Source organism: Osmerus mordax, chromosome 6, assembly GCF_038355195.1.
Source record: "Osmerus mordax isolate fOsmMor3 chromosome 6, fOsmMor3.pri, whole genome shotgun sequence".
Taxonomy (NCBI): domain Eukaryota; kingdom Metazoa; phylum Chordata; class Actinopteri; order Osmeriformes; family Osmeridae; genus Osmerus; species Osmerus mordax.
In genome coordinates, this window is record NC_090055.1 from 6,110,186 (window position 1) to 6,127,921 (window position 17,736).

Genomic DNA, 17,736 nt, shown 5'->3' on the forward strand with positions numbered 1-17,736 from the left:
TCCTAATTTAATCAGACGTGTTAGGGTGGGGAGATACCGTAATCAAGAGAATATCAAGTAGGTGGGGGTCTATCTTCAGATCTCTGCAGCTGTTGTATAAGAAGAGTGAACTCCCAGGTAGACCAGGACACCACTGAAAAGATAACTGGGAAAGCATTTTTCTGTTCTAAAGAAGGTAGGTAGGTAGAGAAGACTTAAGTGTGCAAAGGGGATAAAGATATTTTTACTTTTTGTGTGCAGTGAAATCATAACATGTCGCAGCTTCTCAGTTTCCTACTTTTCCTGTGTTTGCTTCCATCTGTGGGTAAGTGAAATACAAGAAAGATTTTAAGTAATTTGTGCTGTGAATTAATTTATCGGTTCCTCTAGATTATGGGTTGTGGTTTTAGCTTCTTCCCAGGCGTCCTTTTCATATTGACCTTTGTACTATTAGATAATAAGGTAGATGTTAGATATTATACATAGTAGGTCACAAATCCTTATCTTGCTGATGTTTTGCTGATCTGGATGAGACAAAAGACACTATAGTAATGCTAGAACTACATGTCAAATCTTTATTATCCAAATTTCAGTTACCCTGTTCTGTTACACCTGCGTGTTCCCTGCCATTTCTCCACTGGACTGTATCAGGTACCCAACTAAGTGCCCCATCAATCAACTGTGTCTGTCTAGCAGAGCCGTGGGGCAGCGAGGTGAGAGCTGGCCAAAAAAAAACTGAGCAATGTATTACTAAATAAAATCATTATATGATAATGTTCTGGTGATATGAACCAATGTATTTCTGTTGAGATCTGTCAAAATATATTTTGTTGTAAAAATGTTTTAGTTCTAAAAATATATCTGGGTTTGCATTTCCATTTATTTTTCAGGGGACTTCAGTGTAACCCTGTATGAGAAGAGCTGTGTTATATCCTCACTGTGTGGTCTGACCGGTGAGAAGTTTGCCATGGGCCTGAATTTCACCTTCACCAATGAATGCTGTGACACCAACCTATGTAATGGTGCTGGAACCACCTCTGCCCCCTACTGGATGGCCTCTGTCCTCTCACTCATCCTTTTCTCACTGTAGTGACTGTGTGAAGATTGCAAAAATTTATACATTGAAGCATAAACTTACATTGTACTGTCAATTGCTTGGTATCAATTGCTAAATTAGTTCATTTTGTGCCAAATTCCAATATCAATGTTTTTTTTATTGCCATTACAGTATATGGGTTAATAGTCCTATTGCTACAATCTTATGAAACATTCTGTACATTAAAGGTTTTAAGTCAATTAATACGATAATTAAAAGAAATCCTTTCAAAAGTATTGAACAGACAGACTATTTTGCTACTTCAAGACATCTCAAGTGATGACTGGTAACTTACAACTTTTTGGATTGATATTACACTCTTACAGTTTAATAAAAGAATGTGGTTACTGGACAAGTGAGTCACAGCTTTCAGTCCATGTTTGATTAATATTAAGTACATGTTCTTGAAATCTTTACACTGCTAATCCTTTCATTTAAAAATCAGCAGAAGCTTATAGTTGTCCTTTCCATTGATCATGTCAGAGAGCATTCCAACAAGCAGTATATGGATGGATTCTTATATGACTTTTTCAGCAATGGAAACTTCAACTTAACCAAACTTAAGTTTCCTGAAAGCTACATGCACAAGATCAGTTTCTCCCCGTTTCTGGCGATGCTTTGAGTGCTACAAAACAAGACCAGTGGAAAAGATACCTGAACAGTCCTTAGTAGAATGAGCTTAGGTGGGAATGAGTCCCTGGGTGTCGGGGCATGGCTGTGCCCTGATATATGGGGCCATTGGTTGAGTTCCAGTATGTTGATGGAGTCCCAAAAAAGTTCCCAGATGACACAGGCATAGGTGTGGCATGCCCACTCATGAAGTTCATTTTAGGCTGGTGGTTGTGGTAGGACTGCACATAAGGCTCCGCCTGGTATTTGATGATGGTGCCCTCCCCAGCATGGCTCTGGTGTGCCTGTGATATGCCCTGGAAGTCGAACTTGTATGCATAACGCTTTCCGTGCACTTTAGTCATTATGTTTTTGTCATAGTAGTAGCGCAGTGCGCGACTCAGCTTGTCGTAGTTCATATTGGGCTTGCTCTTGCGCTCACCCCAACGCTTGGCAACCTCGTCCGGGTCAGTCATCTTGAACTCACCATTGGTTCCCTCCCATGTGATGATGGAAGAGTTATTGCTGTCTGACAGTAACTCCAGCAGGAACTGCCACAGCTGGATCTGACCAGAGCCTGGGAAGGGAAACAGAAAAAAGAACTGGTGAAGGTGCTGTGTATAATGGTGTCTACACACATAAAGCACTGTGGGGAATACACAAATTGTCAAACTTTCCATACTCCTGACATGACTGTCATATAGATAAGGACTGCCCTATGGCCCAAAGGCTCAAAAGACAACTCAAACTAGTGATGAAAGTCGCACTTAAGTTTCAATTTATGTTTGAAGCCTAGGTTTTTTTTCTGTGCAAATGTGACTTTTTCACTGTGTGCCATGGTGAGGGTAAGACAGGCCAGGAACCTACCCACAGGCCTGTGAGTGCTTGGGTCAGGCAGCCTTAAAGAACTGTGTTTAGATGTTCGGATCTTGGGTTCGAGGGATTGGCCTTCTGTTAGGAGACAGTGGGGCAAAGGGTCATACTGATGTTTAGCTGGACACAGCTCAAAGTGTTCAGGGAATGTTTTTGGATGTAACTAATTATGTGAATGTAAATTTAAAAGTGAATTTGAGGACTACTCATATGTTAAAGAATATTTTTGGTCCTCAAAGTCCTGATATGGATTGTGTGCTCCCTCATGTTGTCACCAAAGCAAACAGTGGAAAGTACACATTTTTTCTGACTTTACTGGTATTCTTTGTTAAGCTGTGGTACATGTTCTCACCTGGGTTGGCTAGACGACTACTGATGGGGCCTAATGCTTGGTAAGGGTCTGCACGAAAATGAAATGTGAAATGTGTTAGACTGACAGTGTTGTAACAAGTCATTTCAGATTAAAGTTAAATCCTCATTGTAATTTTTATTGCATTACAATTCATTCTCAAATACTGTAGGTTGAAGGGGACATAAAAAAAAATTGTTACACAAACCTTGTTGCACAACTCTTTGGGGAGGTTCTGTGATCCTGGCGCTGTGTTGGTGTTCCATATGAGTAGCTAATTCAAAAGAGAGAGGAATATTTGTAAGGACAAATGTCCTATGTCTGTTTCTTATTGTACTGGACAAATCACCCTCTGTTTTTACACACTTATGAAATCAGTCAAAAACTGTTGTCAGAACAACATGAGATGAAGTATTGGTTTTGAACAGTACTATGGTTTCGCAAGTGTATCGTGTTTATCATCATACCCTTTGGTACAGCAGTTATGGCATTGGATGGCCAGCTGTTCCTCCTGTTTATCTCCTCAAAGTTGTTCTCTGCTCAAAAAACAAACAAAGATGAGACCTGACCAGTCAGAGAGGACTTTGAAGAGGACAGGCCGTCCATGGAAGGACGAAAGCCTGTAAATGATGACCAATACTGAATGATTCAAAAACAAAGGACTGTTTAAGATGATCCAGGACGCCGTTTGTCTGGGCTACCTTTGTTGCCACAAGATTGCCAATTGTGTCCCAAAGAGGACATTTACCCCCATTTCCTGCACTCGTGCAGCTGTGTCCTGTTTGAAACTGGCTTTAAGTTGTGTGCTCATCAAAAGAATAACTCGGGGCTCTGCTGAGGCAGAAAACACTACAGCTCTTTAAACTGTGTAATCTCAACAATCTACTGCATTGCATATATTTAATGCCCCACAATAATGCAAGATTTTAATAGGTGCTTCCTGCCATATTGTCACTTCATCAATTAATTCACTAAATTTTTTAAGTAGGTTAACATCAGTTTTTTGCAGTCAAAGGATTTAGCACAAGTTGTCCTTAGTTATTAGTAAATATAGTTCATGGAGGTCCCTTACCTGCTTTGACCTGTAGTCTTGGCTGTTGTGGTGTGTTGGTGGGAGTTGTAGCATATGAAAAAGTAGGACTACCTAAAGGAAGGGAGATACTAGGATCAAAGTTGCAACAAATCCTTTTTCAGTTTTTATATATATGTGCTTGAGTGATTCTAACAAGTTAAGATAAACCAGAGAACAGTGTCTTACTCTGCCGGAGGTAATTGAGGTGTGAGAGCAGGATGTCTGTGTTGTAGGCGGACGTGAGACGCATCATGTCCTCTTTGGTCATTTTGCAGAGAGATTTTCCATCAAGCGTGTGGAAGAGCATGACATCCACCTCTTCAAGGCCATACTCCTTTATGGCCCAGTCCAGCCACTGGCGCACATGGTCCTGAGACCACACCTCAGGGTCTGGGACCAAAAGGAGTTGGAAAAGGATTAAGACAGCTGAGATATCTGAATTTGTATTATGGAAACTATTTCTAAATGGTGCTCTAAAGCTAAAACACAGTGGACATTTTAGAGCCTTGTTGTTCTAAATAATGAGCCTAATAACCCTAACCATTTGCATAATTTGTTGAACGTTAATATATCTATATTTACTTCACACTTGATATTGTACAGCAGATTTTTTTTATCAATATGCTACCATGGCTAGTTGGCAATACTTTTTTGAAGTGTTACATAGCAGCCACAGACTTTCTTCAACTGCACATATACACAAAAGACAGCCACACTAAGATACATTATAATTTCCCATCACTTTAGCATATACAATTGAACTATTATTGCTTAAGCAAAAGAAAACAACAGATATCAAATCACCATCCCTGCATTCAAAAAGACTACAAACATGGGGGCTACAAACATATTAAAGTAGAATCTTTGGATTGTACTTCCACAGTGGTAGTTGGTAGCTGTGGATCCCCTGCTCCTCTAACTAATTCATTCTAACAGATTAATGTAGGCCATATTTGCAGAAATATAATGACAATTAATAAATTTCATTAATTCTTTGGATTCTGAGTATATTAGGCCAAGGCCCTAATCGTTATTGAGTGATGAAACAGGAAATAAATCTCATGAACACATCACAAAATGTATTTTGTTTTTTGATTATCTCCAAATTACTTACATGAGTCATGCTTAGTTTTATTCAGCATCAGGGTCTCTAGTAATTTACGTTTCCAATTCCAGTTTTGTGCAAAGTTAGTTAATGCATTAACAATAATGCTAACATCCATTAATGTGTATTTTATTAGGGCACAGTTTTTTTAAACCATATGATTTAACATATATTATGTTATTTCCATCTCTGAATAATCTGTCCACATCTAATTGACCACTTCCTCCACAACAGTTAAAAATAGACAACAGAGGTTGACCACTCCTTTCATCTCATCTTTCTCTAGCTGTTGACAAAACAGATACAATTTAACCTTCATTTTTGCATCTGAATTATTCAGTGTTCTGACTTATGCTGAGGTGTATTAAAACTATTAGATCACATTATGTTGAAGAATACATCAAAAGTCCACAAGGAATCTCACCTGCGGGCACAATGACCCTCTTCTCTTCTGTGGCACTGTTTGGAGGGCTAGCAATTTGAGGGCTTGTGCGTGGCTCTGTGTAAGAGGGATGATAAGCCAGTTCGCTCCCTTCATTACTGCTCATGTGTCTGGAGCGTTTGGTCACACTACAGTCCACAGGGGACTCACAACTAGAGAGACAGAGGAAGATACGTGGGTGAGATTGTGGACCAGTCAGATGTCAACAGCTCTCATTTGACTGTCCTCTACATGTTGCCTGAAAAGGCAATTAATCTATAAATTTTTCCAGTACAATATAATATTTGGGCTTTGACCCACCCAACACATACACACTCACCTGGTACCATTAACCGGTTCACTTCTCCTCCCAGGGTTCTGTGGTCCCGGACCCACCCACTGTGGTTCAGTGGGATCGGGGCTGTGCTCGGCCTGGCTGAAGCCGCTGGACGATGTTACCTCCCCCTTCATGTGCATGCTGGGGGTGCTGGGAAAGGGTGCCTCAAAGATTGATTGGTCCTCGCTCACCACAGATAGGGCTTCCTATCAGGAGAAAGTTGTACATTGTATACAGTAGCATAAGATGTCATGCATTAAATATTGAAATGTCACAGTAGGGTTTATTTGATGCGTTACAGAACTTAATAATGGTAAATTGTGATACATTTATTGTATGGTAAGATAGAAATATTAAGAAACGGTTTGCAGCACTTGGACAGATGACATACTCTGTACAGTGATATTTAATAGTTCTAGTTTAAGAAGCTGGTGAAGTCTGATCAAAAGTAAAGAGATTATTTGTGCTGCTTCCTGTGTTTGTCGTTGAACAAAGGCACCAGACTCCATACCAACTTTTGATGGCACTCACCCCAGTGTACAAGTGTGGGTCTATGTGGGTGCTCTATAGAAGAAGTAAAGAGTATGGATGTTCAGTCCATGTATGTTTGTGTGTGTGTCTTTAAGTGTGCCTAATTGTGTGTTTGAGGATTTTTGCATTGTCTTTGTGGCTAGTACGTCAGTGCTGTGCTTTTTCAGTAGCCCCACAGGAAACCTGGCCCCCATGTGCAAAGAAACCTTTTGACACAGGACAAGGGATAGGAAACAGAGGGGGGGCACAAATTACAAATGTGGGTCATTTTAAAGCTGCAAAACAATCCAGAGTTGAAGGGCGGTGGGCACTGAGCAGAGACAAGAATACAGCATTGATCAAAATTCTAAACCTACAGTTAGATTGTGTTATTCTAACTAAAGTGTTACCTGAGCATTGTAAAATGCATCTGCATGGCATTTCCTCCAATGGCAGACCAGTGGTGATGCACATTTTGAGGGTTGTTAGTTATAGCAACATTAGTTTAAATGGCAGTACTTTATTTATTATGCTATATGTAGATGTAGTACATGTAGGCTTACGGTATTTAGACTACAAAGCAGAACTAACATGATATCACAGATGAGATGATGCTTAGTTCACATTAGGCCTCTACACTTTTATTTTCAATGGATTCGCTCTATTCCTGTCATTTCACTTAAATCTCCTTCTTTTGTCTCATTATTGAATTTTTTGGTCTCTCACCTCCGTTTATTGTTCTCACTCTGTAAGGGTTTAGAGTTGACCTCACTTTGTGGAGAAGTGAAACAATGGGCTGAGAGGAGGGCAGGAGTCTAGGCAGCAAAGGCTCATGTGATTCCTCTAAATTCATTACAATTGACCTAAACCTACTTTTAATAATATTATTGCTCATTTTTCAGTCTTAAATGTGTCAGTTAAGATGGTGATCTTGCCACAAGATCACCGTCCTGCTTTTTTCCCTCTCCTTTCTGTACGTTTCTTTGTGTGTTTCTTCTCTCTCTTTCTCATTTGCAAACTGACACAAATATACCCAGTGTGGCCTGACCGCCAATGCCACAACTGACTTCCTGTTCAATGAGTTTCGTATAGCAGACTGTGTTGCAGAGGAGACAAATCAACTATTTGCCTGAATATATAAATAACTAAATGTTGGTTTCTTCACATATACCAAAAGACAACTGTCTGTACTTATTCACAAGTTATGAAAGAATTACTGTGTTGTACATGTTGGACATTTTTGTATATAATTACAATGCAAAGGAGCTCTTAGCGTTAAGAGCTTCTTAACGAATCTGGGAAACCCGGCCAAGGGTGGTTATCACACAGTTTAAACAAAACAGTAACCAAAAATTATTTATTTTTATCTTCCAAGTGAACTAACCAGGCAACCTATTTTCTTTCATGAAACACTTGTGTGAAAACACCATGTATTTCAAAACAAAATTGTAACCTCAGTGTACTGTATACAGGGTTGGGCTGTATTGTCTTTTTCCTGATTCTTGACATTCTTGACTGTTATACCAACTGCGTTTCATAGGCTCATTAAATTACATGCTTTTGTTCTAAACTTTTGGTTTATTAATGTAGATGTTGTGTGTGGCAGCTGTATACTGTCCATATCTACACGTAGATAAGATCAGTTCGATTTTACACATGTAAGACTTTAGTCAGTTATGCAAGTAAATTGATCAAGCCTATATGACTAAATAGGCCTACTGCTAAAATTACAACATCAGCATGTAAGATGAGAAGCATGGGGATACATTAACAAAACATCCAAAACATGGACCAACACCATCAGTAACACACATCAGACACAGAGACAATGAAAGCAGAAACAGGAATTCAACGAAGCTGATTTTGCAAAGGCCTGAGCAGATGCGGCTTGAACTGCAGAACACGATGTGGTTTTCGCAACAGTTTCTCTATGGCGACATCATGGCCTTCTAGGGCGGCAAACAATACAATTTACAATGTTTAGGCCAGACTTTCGGGGTTCAATAAAGTTTGTCAAATTGGTTGAAATCACAAGGTATCTACTCACATGTAAAACAATGCATTACCTCGTTACATACTGTTAGATGTTTTTCAAAGTATTTTAGTACCTTTCAGCTCGAGTTAAGGGAACGGATATGTGTGCGGAAAGTATGTGGTTTGAAACAGGAAGCCTGTTGAGTTCAGATAACGACACCTGACAAGCTCTCCAGTTAAATAACCTAAACAACTGACTTCACTTGGATAAAACCAATAGCCTGAAATTTAATCAATCAGTTATAAGGCCTACATTATTTACGTTTGTGAGCGACTATTTTAAATAGTCAGTATCCTACTGCTGTTTAACAATTTCACAAAAATGTGGGTATTAACAAGGTTGAATTAGGCCTGCCTCAACTCTTCGGGGAGTATTGAAACTGCAAAGGAAGCATTCCAGTTTTTCCTAGAGAGATAATCAATCCAAATGATGGAAAATTACATTTTATTTTAACCTTGATTGCAACCGCGCTGTTATTCGTTCTGCAATGTTGACGGATTTTGCTTATAAGATTCATAAGCCACATACTATAGCCTACAGATTCTTTAGACCCCATTTTTATTTTATTTTAAAATATTACTGTCGTGATTGGGCCTATACACGATTAATCATATAGAAATTAACTACACAACTTGTTCTCTACACAATCTAGGGCAAAAAGCCTAAGCCTAAAGTATAAGCTCATTAAATAGCCTAACCGATATATTTTTTTCGTAATTGGATAAAGTAAAAGTAGCTGTTAGGGGGTTAGTCTAGCCTATATGAATAGTTAATAATGAAAGGTTCATATACGATAAGCTTTCAGTAAAAAATAAACAAGTTAGGCTATTTGTTTCCTTGATAGGCTGAAGGTTTATTTATATGACATACGCGACTTTAGGCATCCGTTTGTCATTCGATGACAAAACTTCAGGCCTTAACTGTTGCTCAATGTAGTTGTTCAAATCTTTGGTCAATAGGCCTAATTACTTTCATTTAGGAGTGGTCATGATTATTTAAAAAATCAAAAGATACACACAAAATACACCTACCAGTCATCTCAGTATAATTCCACCAGCTCTTTGTAATGTGATTTTGTATCCGAAGTTTCATGGCGCCAGAAACACCTGCGTTGCGCACACCTTTTCGGTCCTTTTCGGGTAATTATGAGGCCAGATGATTTATTTGCAAATGAATGTCTTGCTGTTAAAGGCATAACATTAACTATTTGAGCACGATTTTACATAGGCATATGTATACTCAAAAACAGTTTGAATCCTACTTAAATGTAAAAAATTCTTTAAATAGCATTTGTTTTAGATATCCCGGCGCACGCACACTGGGCACGAATAGTTTTTATTCTGCGTAAAGATGTGGTGGTTACTTGTGTTATTAAAGAGCCGACATACAACCACGAACGGGAAGGAAGAGGAAATTTTGTACGAGAAGGAAAGAGTGGGGACTTCGCATCACCGCCTTGTCTCTCTCACAGAGACCTGCTAACCGACTTAGTGAGTGGCTGCAGCAATCTTTTTCAGAGGAGAGTCGACATTGAAAAAAGACAGAAGTAATAACCCTACCTTTATTGTACAGTCCATTGCAAGAGTATCTTAGTCCTTATTTCTCATTTAGTCCTTTTGATATTATTACTTAATAGCCTTGATAACCTCACTGAGTCGCATCAATCCTTCCACCGGCGCATTAACTCTATGGTGCAAACCATTGCATCGACAAATTTCGCAAAGACGATAACCGGATGGCAATTTTTTTTTTTCTGTCTCTAAATTGGGAAGTGAAGTCATTCTAACAACGCATTGAGACTGGGTCCCTGCTGGTGTGGTTCTAACTAAACCCTTCTCAGCTCCAATGAAATTAAGTAGCTTTTTCTGCTAATAGGGCCCAGATTACATAAAATGACAAACCTACTTTAAACTATAGTGTGTTAAACTATACTAATGTGTTTCTGAAAATGAGAGCTGAATAGGCAAACTTTCGATCCACATTTTGACAAGTTAACAGATTTTTCTGAATAGGCTACAGTCAAGTAATCAAATTCTGGAGTAGTCTAAAGTCTAAATACACTAAACTACAGCCTAACCTATACTGAAACTAGTCATAAGTGTTACTATCGATAAAACTTTTCAGAAATGTAAAATGTAAGCCTATGGCATAGGCTATATTTTCATGAGACCGTAGGCTATATTTTCATGAGACCGTAGGCTATAGCCTAGACCTGTTGGATAACATTAGCCCATAGCCCAGTTTTGCTGATCATCTAAACTATATTTATTAATTTGTGCGTAGGCTACACCGTAAGCATTAGGCTATACATTACTACATTACTATACGACATTATGGCATCCAGGGCTGTAATCATAATATATATTGGGGGGGACACATCCCCCCCCCCCTTAAAATATAAATAAAATATAAAGGTGCTACGCTACGACAGGCAACCACGCACGCTGTCCGAAATTATAATAAAAAAATGTTATTATATTCATAACTAAACGTAAAACGTTTTCAGGGGGTTATCCTCAGATTCTCCAGCAGATTTCGTCCACCCCAATGTTGACTCCATCCAGGCTACATGTAGCCTAGCAGTTGTCCCATGTTGCCAAAAGATTGGAATAAGTGTTTAGGTTAATTTGTTTGTGTTTATAGGGTAGATAACAGTGCTAGGGGCCACATCTTAATAAACACAATACAAGGCTATTACAAGAATTGCCAGAGGGTGAATACAATTGGATATTTCGACCAACTAAATACTATTTTTGGGGGGTTTAGGCTATGTTGATTATGGTCTTATCGTGGGATGTAGGCTAGGCTACGTTAGAAGCAAATTGTCTAAACGTTTTTGTCAAAAGCATCGTCTTTTATATATTGTAAGCAATATGTAAGCTAGCCTATTGCACATCAGACTGCTTATAGGCATTACTTAGGCCCATAGGCTATATTAAAGAAAAACTCATACCACTCGTCAGGTTGACAGCTTGTCATGGTGTGTATAGGCCCCTATGGATGTATAGGCGGTATCATATATCAGCTATTATATATCAACAATAATATAACAACACAAAATCACAGTTTTAACCTCCTACCAGAGGTAGACAGGTTCTGACCAACAATCTCGGGGTAATTTATGGCGTAGCCGACATCCTGCCATGTAGCCTATAACCTACAACTCACCCAGGGCCTTTGGAAGTATCCATCATGTATCCACCACCACACTTTGGATAAGCTACTTTTTGCAGGCCTTGCGTTTTTTAGGACTGCTTTGGCCTATTTTCAAATGAGGGAGCGACCCAAAAGCAGTTTGTGCATGCGGCGCGAACAAGGTGAAAATAGCCTAGTTAAACCTTTGACCAAATGTTCAGCAATTCTTCATTTGACTGTAGGCTATAGCCCATCTAAAAAGGAACCTTTTTTGATGCCTTGCTATGTGTAGGCCTTAGGACAAATGTCAAACTTCCTTGTAGCCTATTGCCTAAGCGATTTAAATCAATCCAACTGAAACTTATTTGTTTCAAATCAGGATTCAAAATAGCTTTGTAATGGAATCATTCGATTTACACATTCAACTAAATGATAAACCCTTATACATGTGCATAAATGCCAAACGTTTAGCTACATAGCCTACCCTAAGTTTATGTTATAAAAAAAGGAAACATTGGTAAATAAGCTATATTTAGGTTTCAATAGCTTGGAACCGAAGTAGACTAACCTGCTATCCATTTTATTGAGATTTAACGTCAAATCACACTTTTCAAATCCACGCGTAGGCATGCTATATAGTGATGGGTCGATCACTATATCAGCACCTTGGAGAGCCCCTGGACATTGGGTAGCCTACATGATGATAAATGTAGATCAATGTAGCCCATAGGGCTTAGGCTACACAACGTATAGGGAATGTAACCTAGAAAACAACATTTAATTTGGCATTTGCATGCAGCCTGTAGGCCTGAGTCCGTTCCACCTGTATGAACATTTCATATGCGCCCGTTTTATGTTTATATGTACGAACATTTTATAAGTAGGCTAAGCGTGTGTGAATGCGTTTCATATATATGCGAGCTATTATGTGTATATGTGAGTTTTCAGTAGCCCGTTAATGCAGCGTTTGTGTTTTATATGTGAAAGAACAGTCTGAAATATTTCCTAAATGGCCCCTCATAGTTTTAGAGCCTTATTCATGAGCTGTACGGCGTGGAACAAAGGTGCTTTCAAATACACACCTTTCATCATAGCCTACATATGGCCTTAGTGTCTCTGGAAACGATGTATTGGAGACTCTGGATTGCACAGGCTGTTATAGGCTATTGAAAGTAAGATATCTGTTGCATCAGGTCTGGTATATTGCTTTATTAGGCTAATTTGGTTGGTATTATTAGTAGGCTAACCTATCATTTAATTTGTATTCTGTAATATATTATTATTATAAGTAGGCTATATTCTATTTTGTTAAACATTGAAGGTTAGTTGGCATACATACATTATTGCAGTAATTTCGATCCTGATAGCCTATCTAAAAGCAATTAGATATTATTGTTAATCAGTTGGTTTTGCCTTAGACCAACAGACCAAGTCGTGTAATTCAATCCCTGATGTGTCTTTGTCGGGAGACAGATTGTAATCACGACTCGTGTCTTCACATGGTGCACGATTCTGTAGCTCACTTTTCCAGATGTGGCTTATTTTTTTCTCTCTGTCCGGGGAAAATGGCAAGGCTGTTTGTTTAAGGCCCTTGCACCGTCTTATCTACTCAGGCCACTCACGCCAGGATTTCAGGGTTCTTCAGCAAGTCGTTTTACGGGCTATTGTTCTGCCAAATGGCTTCTAAAGATATGTTTACGGCCTCCAACCTCATTAAAATCGACTTGTTCTGATTTTTTTTAAGCCTTTACTCACCAAACAAAATATTTTACGAATGGGTGCTTATTCACATGGTGAGAAATAGGCATATAGCTGTCTGAAGTTATGTAACACTGCATTTAATTAAATTATTTTGGACCAAGATATCTATTCGTGTCATAATAAACTGCTTTATTATAAACCTTTTAACAGAATTTCCAAAATCAATGAGGAATTGAACGCTTAAATGTCACCTCATTATAATTACTGGATTCTTATGAATGGATACGGCACGAAGCTGTCAAATTTGTGTTTGAGACTTGTCTGACAACACGCCCAGTTCAACTGGAAGCAGTGGTCACGAATCAAGAGGACGCATTCCTTTGCGTTCTGGAACGAACACGCCCCTTTCATGCTCCAACGCTTTATATAAGGGGCCTAGATCGGGATGAAAGACAACACAATTCAGGATACCTTTAAACTATAAGTAGAAACAGTAGTTTACGAGGAATATGTACTGGGATAACATCCATAAAACTATCGAGAGAGACTTAGACAAAGATTCTATAAAGGTAGGACATTGTCTGAAGTGTAGCCTATGCTTTGTGTTTATGCAGAGTACACGTAATATATTATAGACTATATATTGTAGGCTATTGTGTGAACAGAGAAAATTAACATTTTAAATAAAATCACAGCATATTAAATATACATGAATATTGAAAGTATAGTTTTCAGAAGAAAATCCATGTATCTTAAATGTTTACACTCATCTTTTCCCAGATGGAGATGTACCAAGCTGGACATTACACAGACTTCAGAACACAAGAAGTTCCTGCTGGTTTTGACTTTGCAGCATATGGTAAGCCATGTTTTAATTGGATTTTCCTGTATTAATCAACATGAATTAGTCTTCAAACAAACCATAACTGTTCAACCATCTGTAAGTTTGAGCAAAAAAGACTTACAAAGGCTTGTAGACCATCCATTCCATATATCCGGTTGCTCTGAACACTTGAAGGACAAAGGAAATGTTTGCAAACACCCTGGTGACCATATAATAATGGGACCTTGACATTAGGTCCTTTTGCCCAAACCAGGGTCTGTATCATGGGGCTGGGTCGTGTATTTGTGCATCAACTGTTTCTGAATGATTTCTGAATGGAGGCTTAGAGACAGGGTGGTCAGGTTAAAGATACTCCCAGTTTTGCTCCCTTTCATTTCCCCCTAATCCTTTCCTCCAGATTTCCTCCTCCAACAGATTTAGAACCCTCTCATCACTACTCTGTCACACTCCTTCCGTTTGTGTTTCCTCCTCCTCTTCCGCTCAGTTTCTTCCTCTCCCTTCATTCAATTAACTCTGTGCTGAGTCTGACAGAAAACAGATTGTGTTCATTCTATAGTTTCCTTGAGATGGTCTTCTAAATATATATATTTTTTTAAACTAATTGTCCATCCATTTCCCTGTTTCTCTAAAACAACATTAGTTTTTGTTCTCTGTGGCCTCTTCTCCAGCCTGTTCTGTGCTGTTTCTCAATGCACACTGCCTCTAACTCTTCCCTCTCTTACACTTGTGACCTTCAGACTACAATGGTGAAGACCTGTCTTTTCTGTTAGACAGTAAAGGACCTGGGCAGCAGCAGTACCTGGACAGCTACCGAGAGCCACAAAAACAAAAATGCCTACATGATATCAAAGGTAAACCTGCAATATTTATATATAAACAATATATTGCAATACAAACACAAATATTTCAGCACATCATTATAACTATACAAAAAAAAAGTAAAAATCAGTAAAAATTACTGTTTAATTTAAGTCATCTCCCATGGGATTTTCAGTAAACACCAATGACTCTGTACTGTTCAACCTGGATTCATACCCAGAATTAAGCTGTTGGGCGTCAAACCCACGTGGTGAGTGAATATTTTACATTTCTAACATTTAAGTAATGATCACATGATGAATTATGATCAATAACTTACAAATAAATACTGACGAATGATGAAAAATATACCAATTATTTTCTCTCAAGATGCGGTGACTTTGGACCATTCCACTCAGACCTACCACAGTCTAATGCCCCAGAAAGGACAATTGAGCCCAGGCATAGATGACGCCAGCAGCCCTTTCTTGCAGAGTAAAGACACCAACCACAGAGGAATCACTAGCACTGTCAGCCTAGACCATCTTGGTAATGTTTTTACACAAAAAAAACAGTTATCCTAATTACACAAATAGGCCCATGTATATTAAATAATGACTATGTCAGAGTGTTAACCATGTGAAATCTCAAACTTTCTTTGTCCCTCCGCACAGGTGAAGTAGTCCAGAGTTATGGTCACAACCTAGGTGAGCTGTATGACTTGGAAGAACAAAGATCTTCCTCTTTCTGGCCTGAATATCCTACGCTTGGCTACACAGCCCCCATGCCACACCCAACTGCTTCAAAAGCTGGATCCCAGTCACCAGAGCAGTACTGCCCCCGTGTGGCTAAACGCAAAAGTACACACTCCCAAAGACCAGCGAGAGAAGGACAGATGGTGGGCATGTCAACTTATCCAGGTAAGAAAGTCGCTTCCCTGTATGTTTGCATGGTTTGGCTCCTTTTTAGTGTTTAATTGTTGTTTGTTTGGACCTAATGAGCTATTTGTTACAGCAGAAAATTTTCCAGGCTTATATTATCATTCAAGATGAAACAAGCACCCACATCTTTCAACAATCAAATATTTACATTTAGTCATTTAGCAGACGCTCTTATCCAGAGCGACTTAATTTAAGTTTGAACTCCTCTATATGTATCTTAAATGCTTCACAGTAAAGATGGGATTTTTTCCTCTTTTCAGGATCTGGCCCTATCCTGTTGTGGCAGTTCCTTTTGGAGCTTCTGCTCGACTCTGCCTGTCATAGCTTTATCTCCTGGACTGGAGACGGCTGGGAGTTCAAGATGTCTGACCCAGCAGAGGTGATCTTATTTATCATCTGGCAGCTTAAAAAAAGTTGACATTTAATATTTTGTCATTTGATCTCTGATTCGCCATGATTAATCACCTTTCATCTGTCTTGGGTCAGGTGGCTAAACGTTGGGGCCAGTGCAAGAACAAGCCAAAGATGAACTACGAGAAGTTGAGTCGTGGTCTACGCTACTACTACCACAAGAACATCATCCACAAGACGGCAGGAAAACGCTATGTGTACCGCTTTGTCTGCGATGTGCAGGGTATGGTGGGGAAGACTGCACAGGAGGTCCTTGACAGCCTGAACATTATATCTACAGGCATAGAGTCCTCTTGGCAGTGCCCGGATGTGACACCAACATCCCCAGAACAGAGCAATGACACATGGGCAGTATAGTAGTGGACAAGCTTTTAAAGGTTTGTTGTGGCCACATCAGGGAAGACCTTCTCCGCCTATTGGCCAATGACTCTACAACCTCTGATTTAATCAATTGTCAATGCAATGTTGTTGAATGCATTAACTGATGTTAGTTATTGATGTGAAATTGGAAACATTTTCTTGAGAGGCAGGTTATTTAAATTTAGCACTATGCAATATATTAGCCTAAAGCTATACTTTGTTTTGTAAAAATGTTTTACTCTGATTTGAGTAGTGATAGTTTGTAAATGGAAATATTTTTCTACATATACATTTACATATAGACTAAATAAAATGACAATGTGATTGAATAAAGAATAATCTGTCTATTCTGTTCAGCTACAAACTGTTTTGGGCCTTTGTCTTTAATATAAAATGTGAGGTAAACTGGTGTTGCTTGTAAACAAGCATGTCTTTTTAAAAATAATTTTCGCTAAATCGCACACATTAATTCTTCAATGGCAAACAACATCAAGCATTTGATTTCAACACCCTGAATCCTGTCACGTTATGTAAAGCAAATGTATATCTTAACCCTATGGAACTTACACCAAAAACTGTTTTAAAACCAGTTATATTGATCTGCCATGGATTGCATCTTATCAGCCTTAAATATGGAAAGGTTTCATTAATTCTTTAGGACATACTGGACATAAAAAAACAATAAAAAAAAAACTATAATATTCATCCGATGAACATTGTGAACAGCAGTTGTGATCTGACTTAACTCATGAATTTGCCCTGTAGCTGAAGAGGTGCAAGTTAGTTTGGTGTGCATCTCATTTTGGCATAGAGTTGTCGGCATGCAAACTTAACATTGAAAAAAAGCTGTTGGCGATCCCTTGGACCTCAAGGAGATAGCTTTAAGGAAAAAGCTGATTTAATGTAGTGCTTTTTGCTTCCTTATCTGAAGATCGCAGATGCATGCACAATGACCACAAACAAACAATTGTTGCAAATCTCAGAACTTTCATTTTTCTCCACAACATTGTGAACAATCACATCGTTTTCCCCCCCTTCACGACCAACCTAATGTCCCTCTTTCACCACCTAGACCTACAGTATATACCTGTATATATATATAATAAATAATACATTCTTTCATTACTCCTTATTGACCATGCACAGCAAGGCCCAGACTT

The 17,736-nt window shown here is 38.8% G+C and overlaps 2 protein-coding genes across 7 annotated transcripts; one reads left to right on the plus strand and one right to left on the minus strand.

Moving 5' to 3' along the window:
* Positions 1-244: 244 nt before the first annotated feature.
* fli1rs (Fli-1 proto-oncogene, ETS transcription factor-related sequence) lies at positions 245-10,100 on the minus strand. Of its 5 annotated transcripts, XR_010876761.1 has the most exons (12): positions 9,946-10,100; positions 5,845-6,047; positions 5,508-5,677; positions 4,165-4,368; positions 3,979-4,050; positions 3,374-3,442; positions 3,115-3,180; positions 2,910-2,957; positions 2,552-2,635; positions 2,172-2,261; positions 992-1,072; positions 245-298 (listed from the first exon to the last, which is right to left on the minus strand). XR_010876761.1 is itself a non-coding variant. In XM_067238090.1 (10 exons), exons 1-10 carry the CDS (start codon positions 9,961-9,963, stop codon positions 1,741-1,743), a joined length of 1,452 nt encoding a protein of 483 aa, XP_067094191.1. In that variant the 5' UTR covers positions 9,964-10,100; the 3' UTR covers positions 1,712-1,740. The 5 variants fall into 5 exon arrangements, 4 of the variants coding, with proteins under 4 accessions (XP_067094191.1, XP_067094190.1, XP_067094193.1 ...); XM_067238090.1 differs by lacking the exons at positions 245-298; positions 992-1,072 and having other exon boundaries at positions 1,712-2,261; positions 2,552-2,632; XM_067238089.1 differs by lacking the exons at positions 245-298; positions 992-1,072 and having other exon boundaries at positions 1,712-2,261.
* A 3,595-nt stretch (positions 10,101-13,695) lies between these two features.
* etsrp (ETS1-related protein) lies at positions 13,696-17,052 on the plus strand. Of its 2 annotated transcripts, none has more exons than XM_067237579.1 (8): positions 13,696-13,791; positions 14,003-14,081; positions 14,804-14,917; positions 15,061-15,135; positions 15,255-15,413; positions 15,539-15,784; positions 16,066-16,184; positions 16,292-17,052. In XM_067237579.1, exons 1-8 carry the CDS (start codon positions 13,732-13,734, stop codon positions 16,571-16,573), a joined length of 1,134 nt encoding a protein of 377 aa, XP_067093680.1. In that variant the 5' UTR covers positions 13,696-13,731; the 3' UTR covers positions 16,574-17,052. The 2 variants fall into 2 exon arrangements, with proteins under 2 accessions (XP_067093680.1, XP_067093681.1); XM_067237580.1 differs by having other exon boundaries at positions 14,837-14,917.
* Positions 17,053-17,736: the final 684 nt, after the last annotated feature.

Excerpts from the sequence above, each read along its gene's own strand:
- etsrp (XM_067237579.1), top strand. The coding sequence starts at position 13,732 with ATGTACTGGGATAACATCCATAAAACTATCGAGAGAGACTTAGACAAA. Across the intron at positions 13,792-14,002 it reads TAGACAAAGATTCTATAAAG|ATGGAGATGTACCAAGCTGG; the intron begins GTAGGACATTGT and ends ATCTTTTCCCAG. Across the intron at positions 15,136-15,254 it reads TTGGGCGTCAAACCCACGTG|ATGCGGTGACTTTGGACCAT; the intron begins GTGAGTGAATAT and ends TTTTCTCTCAAG.
- fli1rs (XM_067238089.1), bottom strand. Across the intron at positions 4,369-5,507 it reads GAGGGTCATTGTGCCCGCAG|ACCCTGAGGTGTGGTCTCAG; the intron begins GTGAGATTCCTT and ends TTTTGGTCCCAG. Across the intron at positions 2,636-2,909 it reads TAGTCGTCTAGCCAACCCAG|AAGGCCAATCCCTCGAACCC; the intron begins GTGAGAACATGT and ends GTCTCCTAACAG.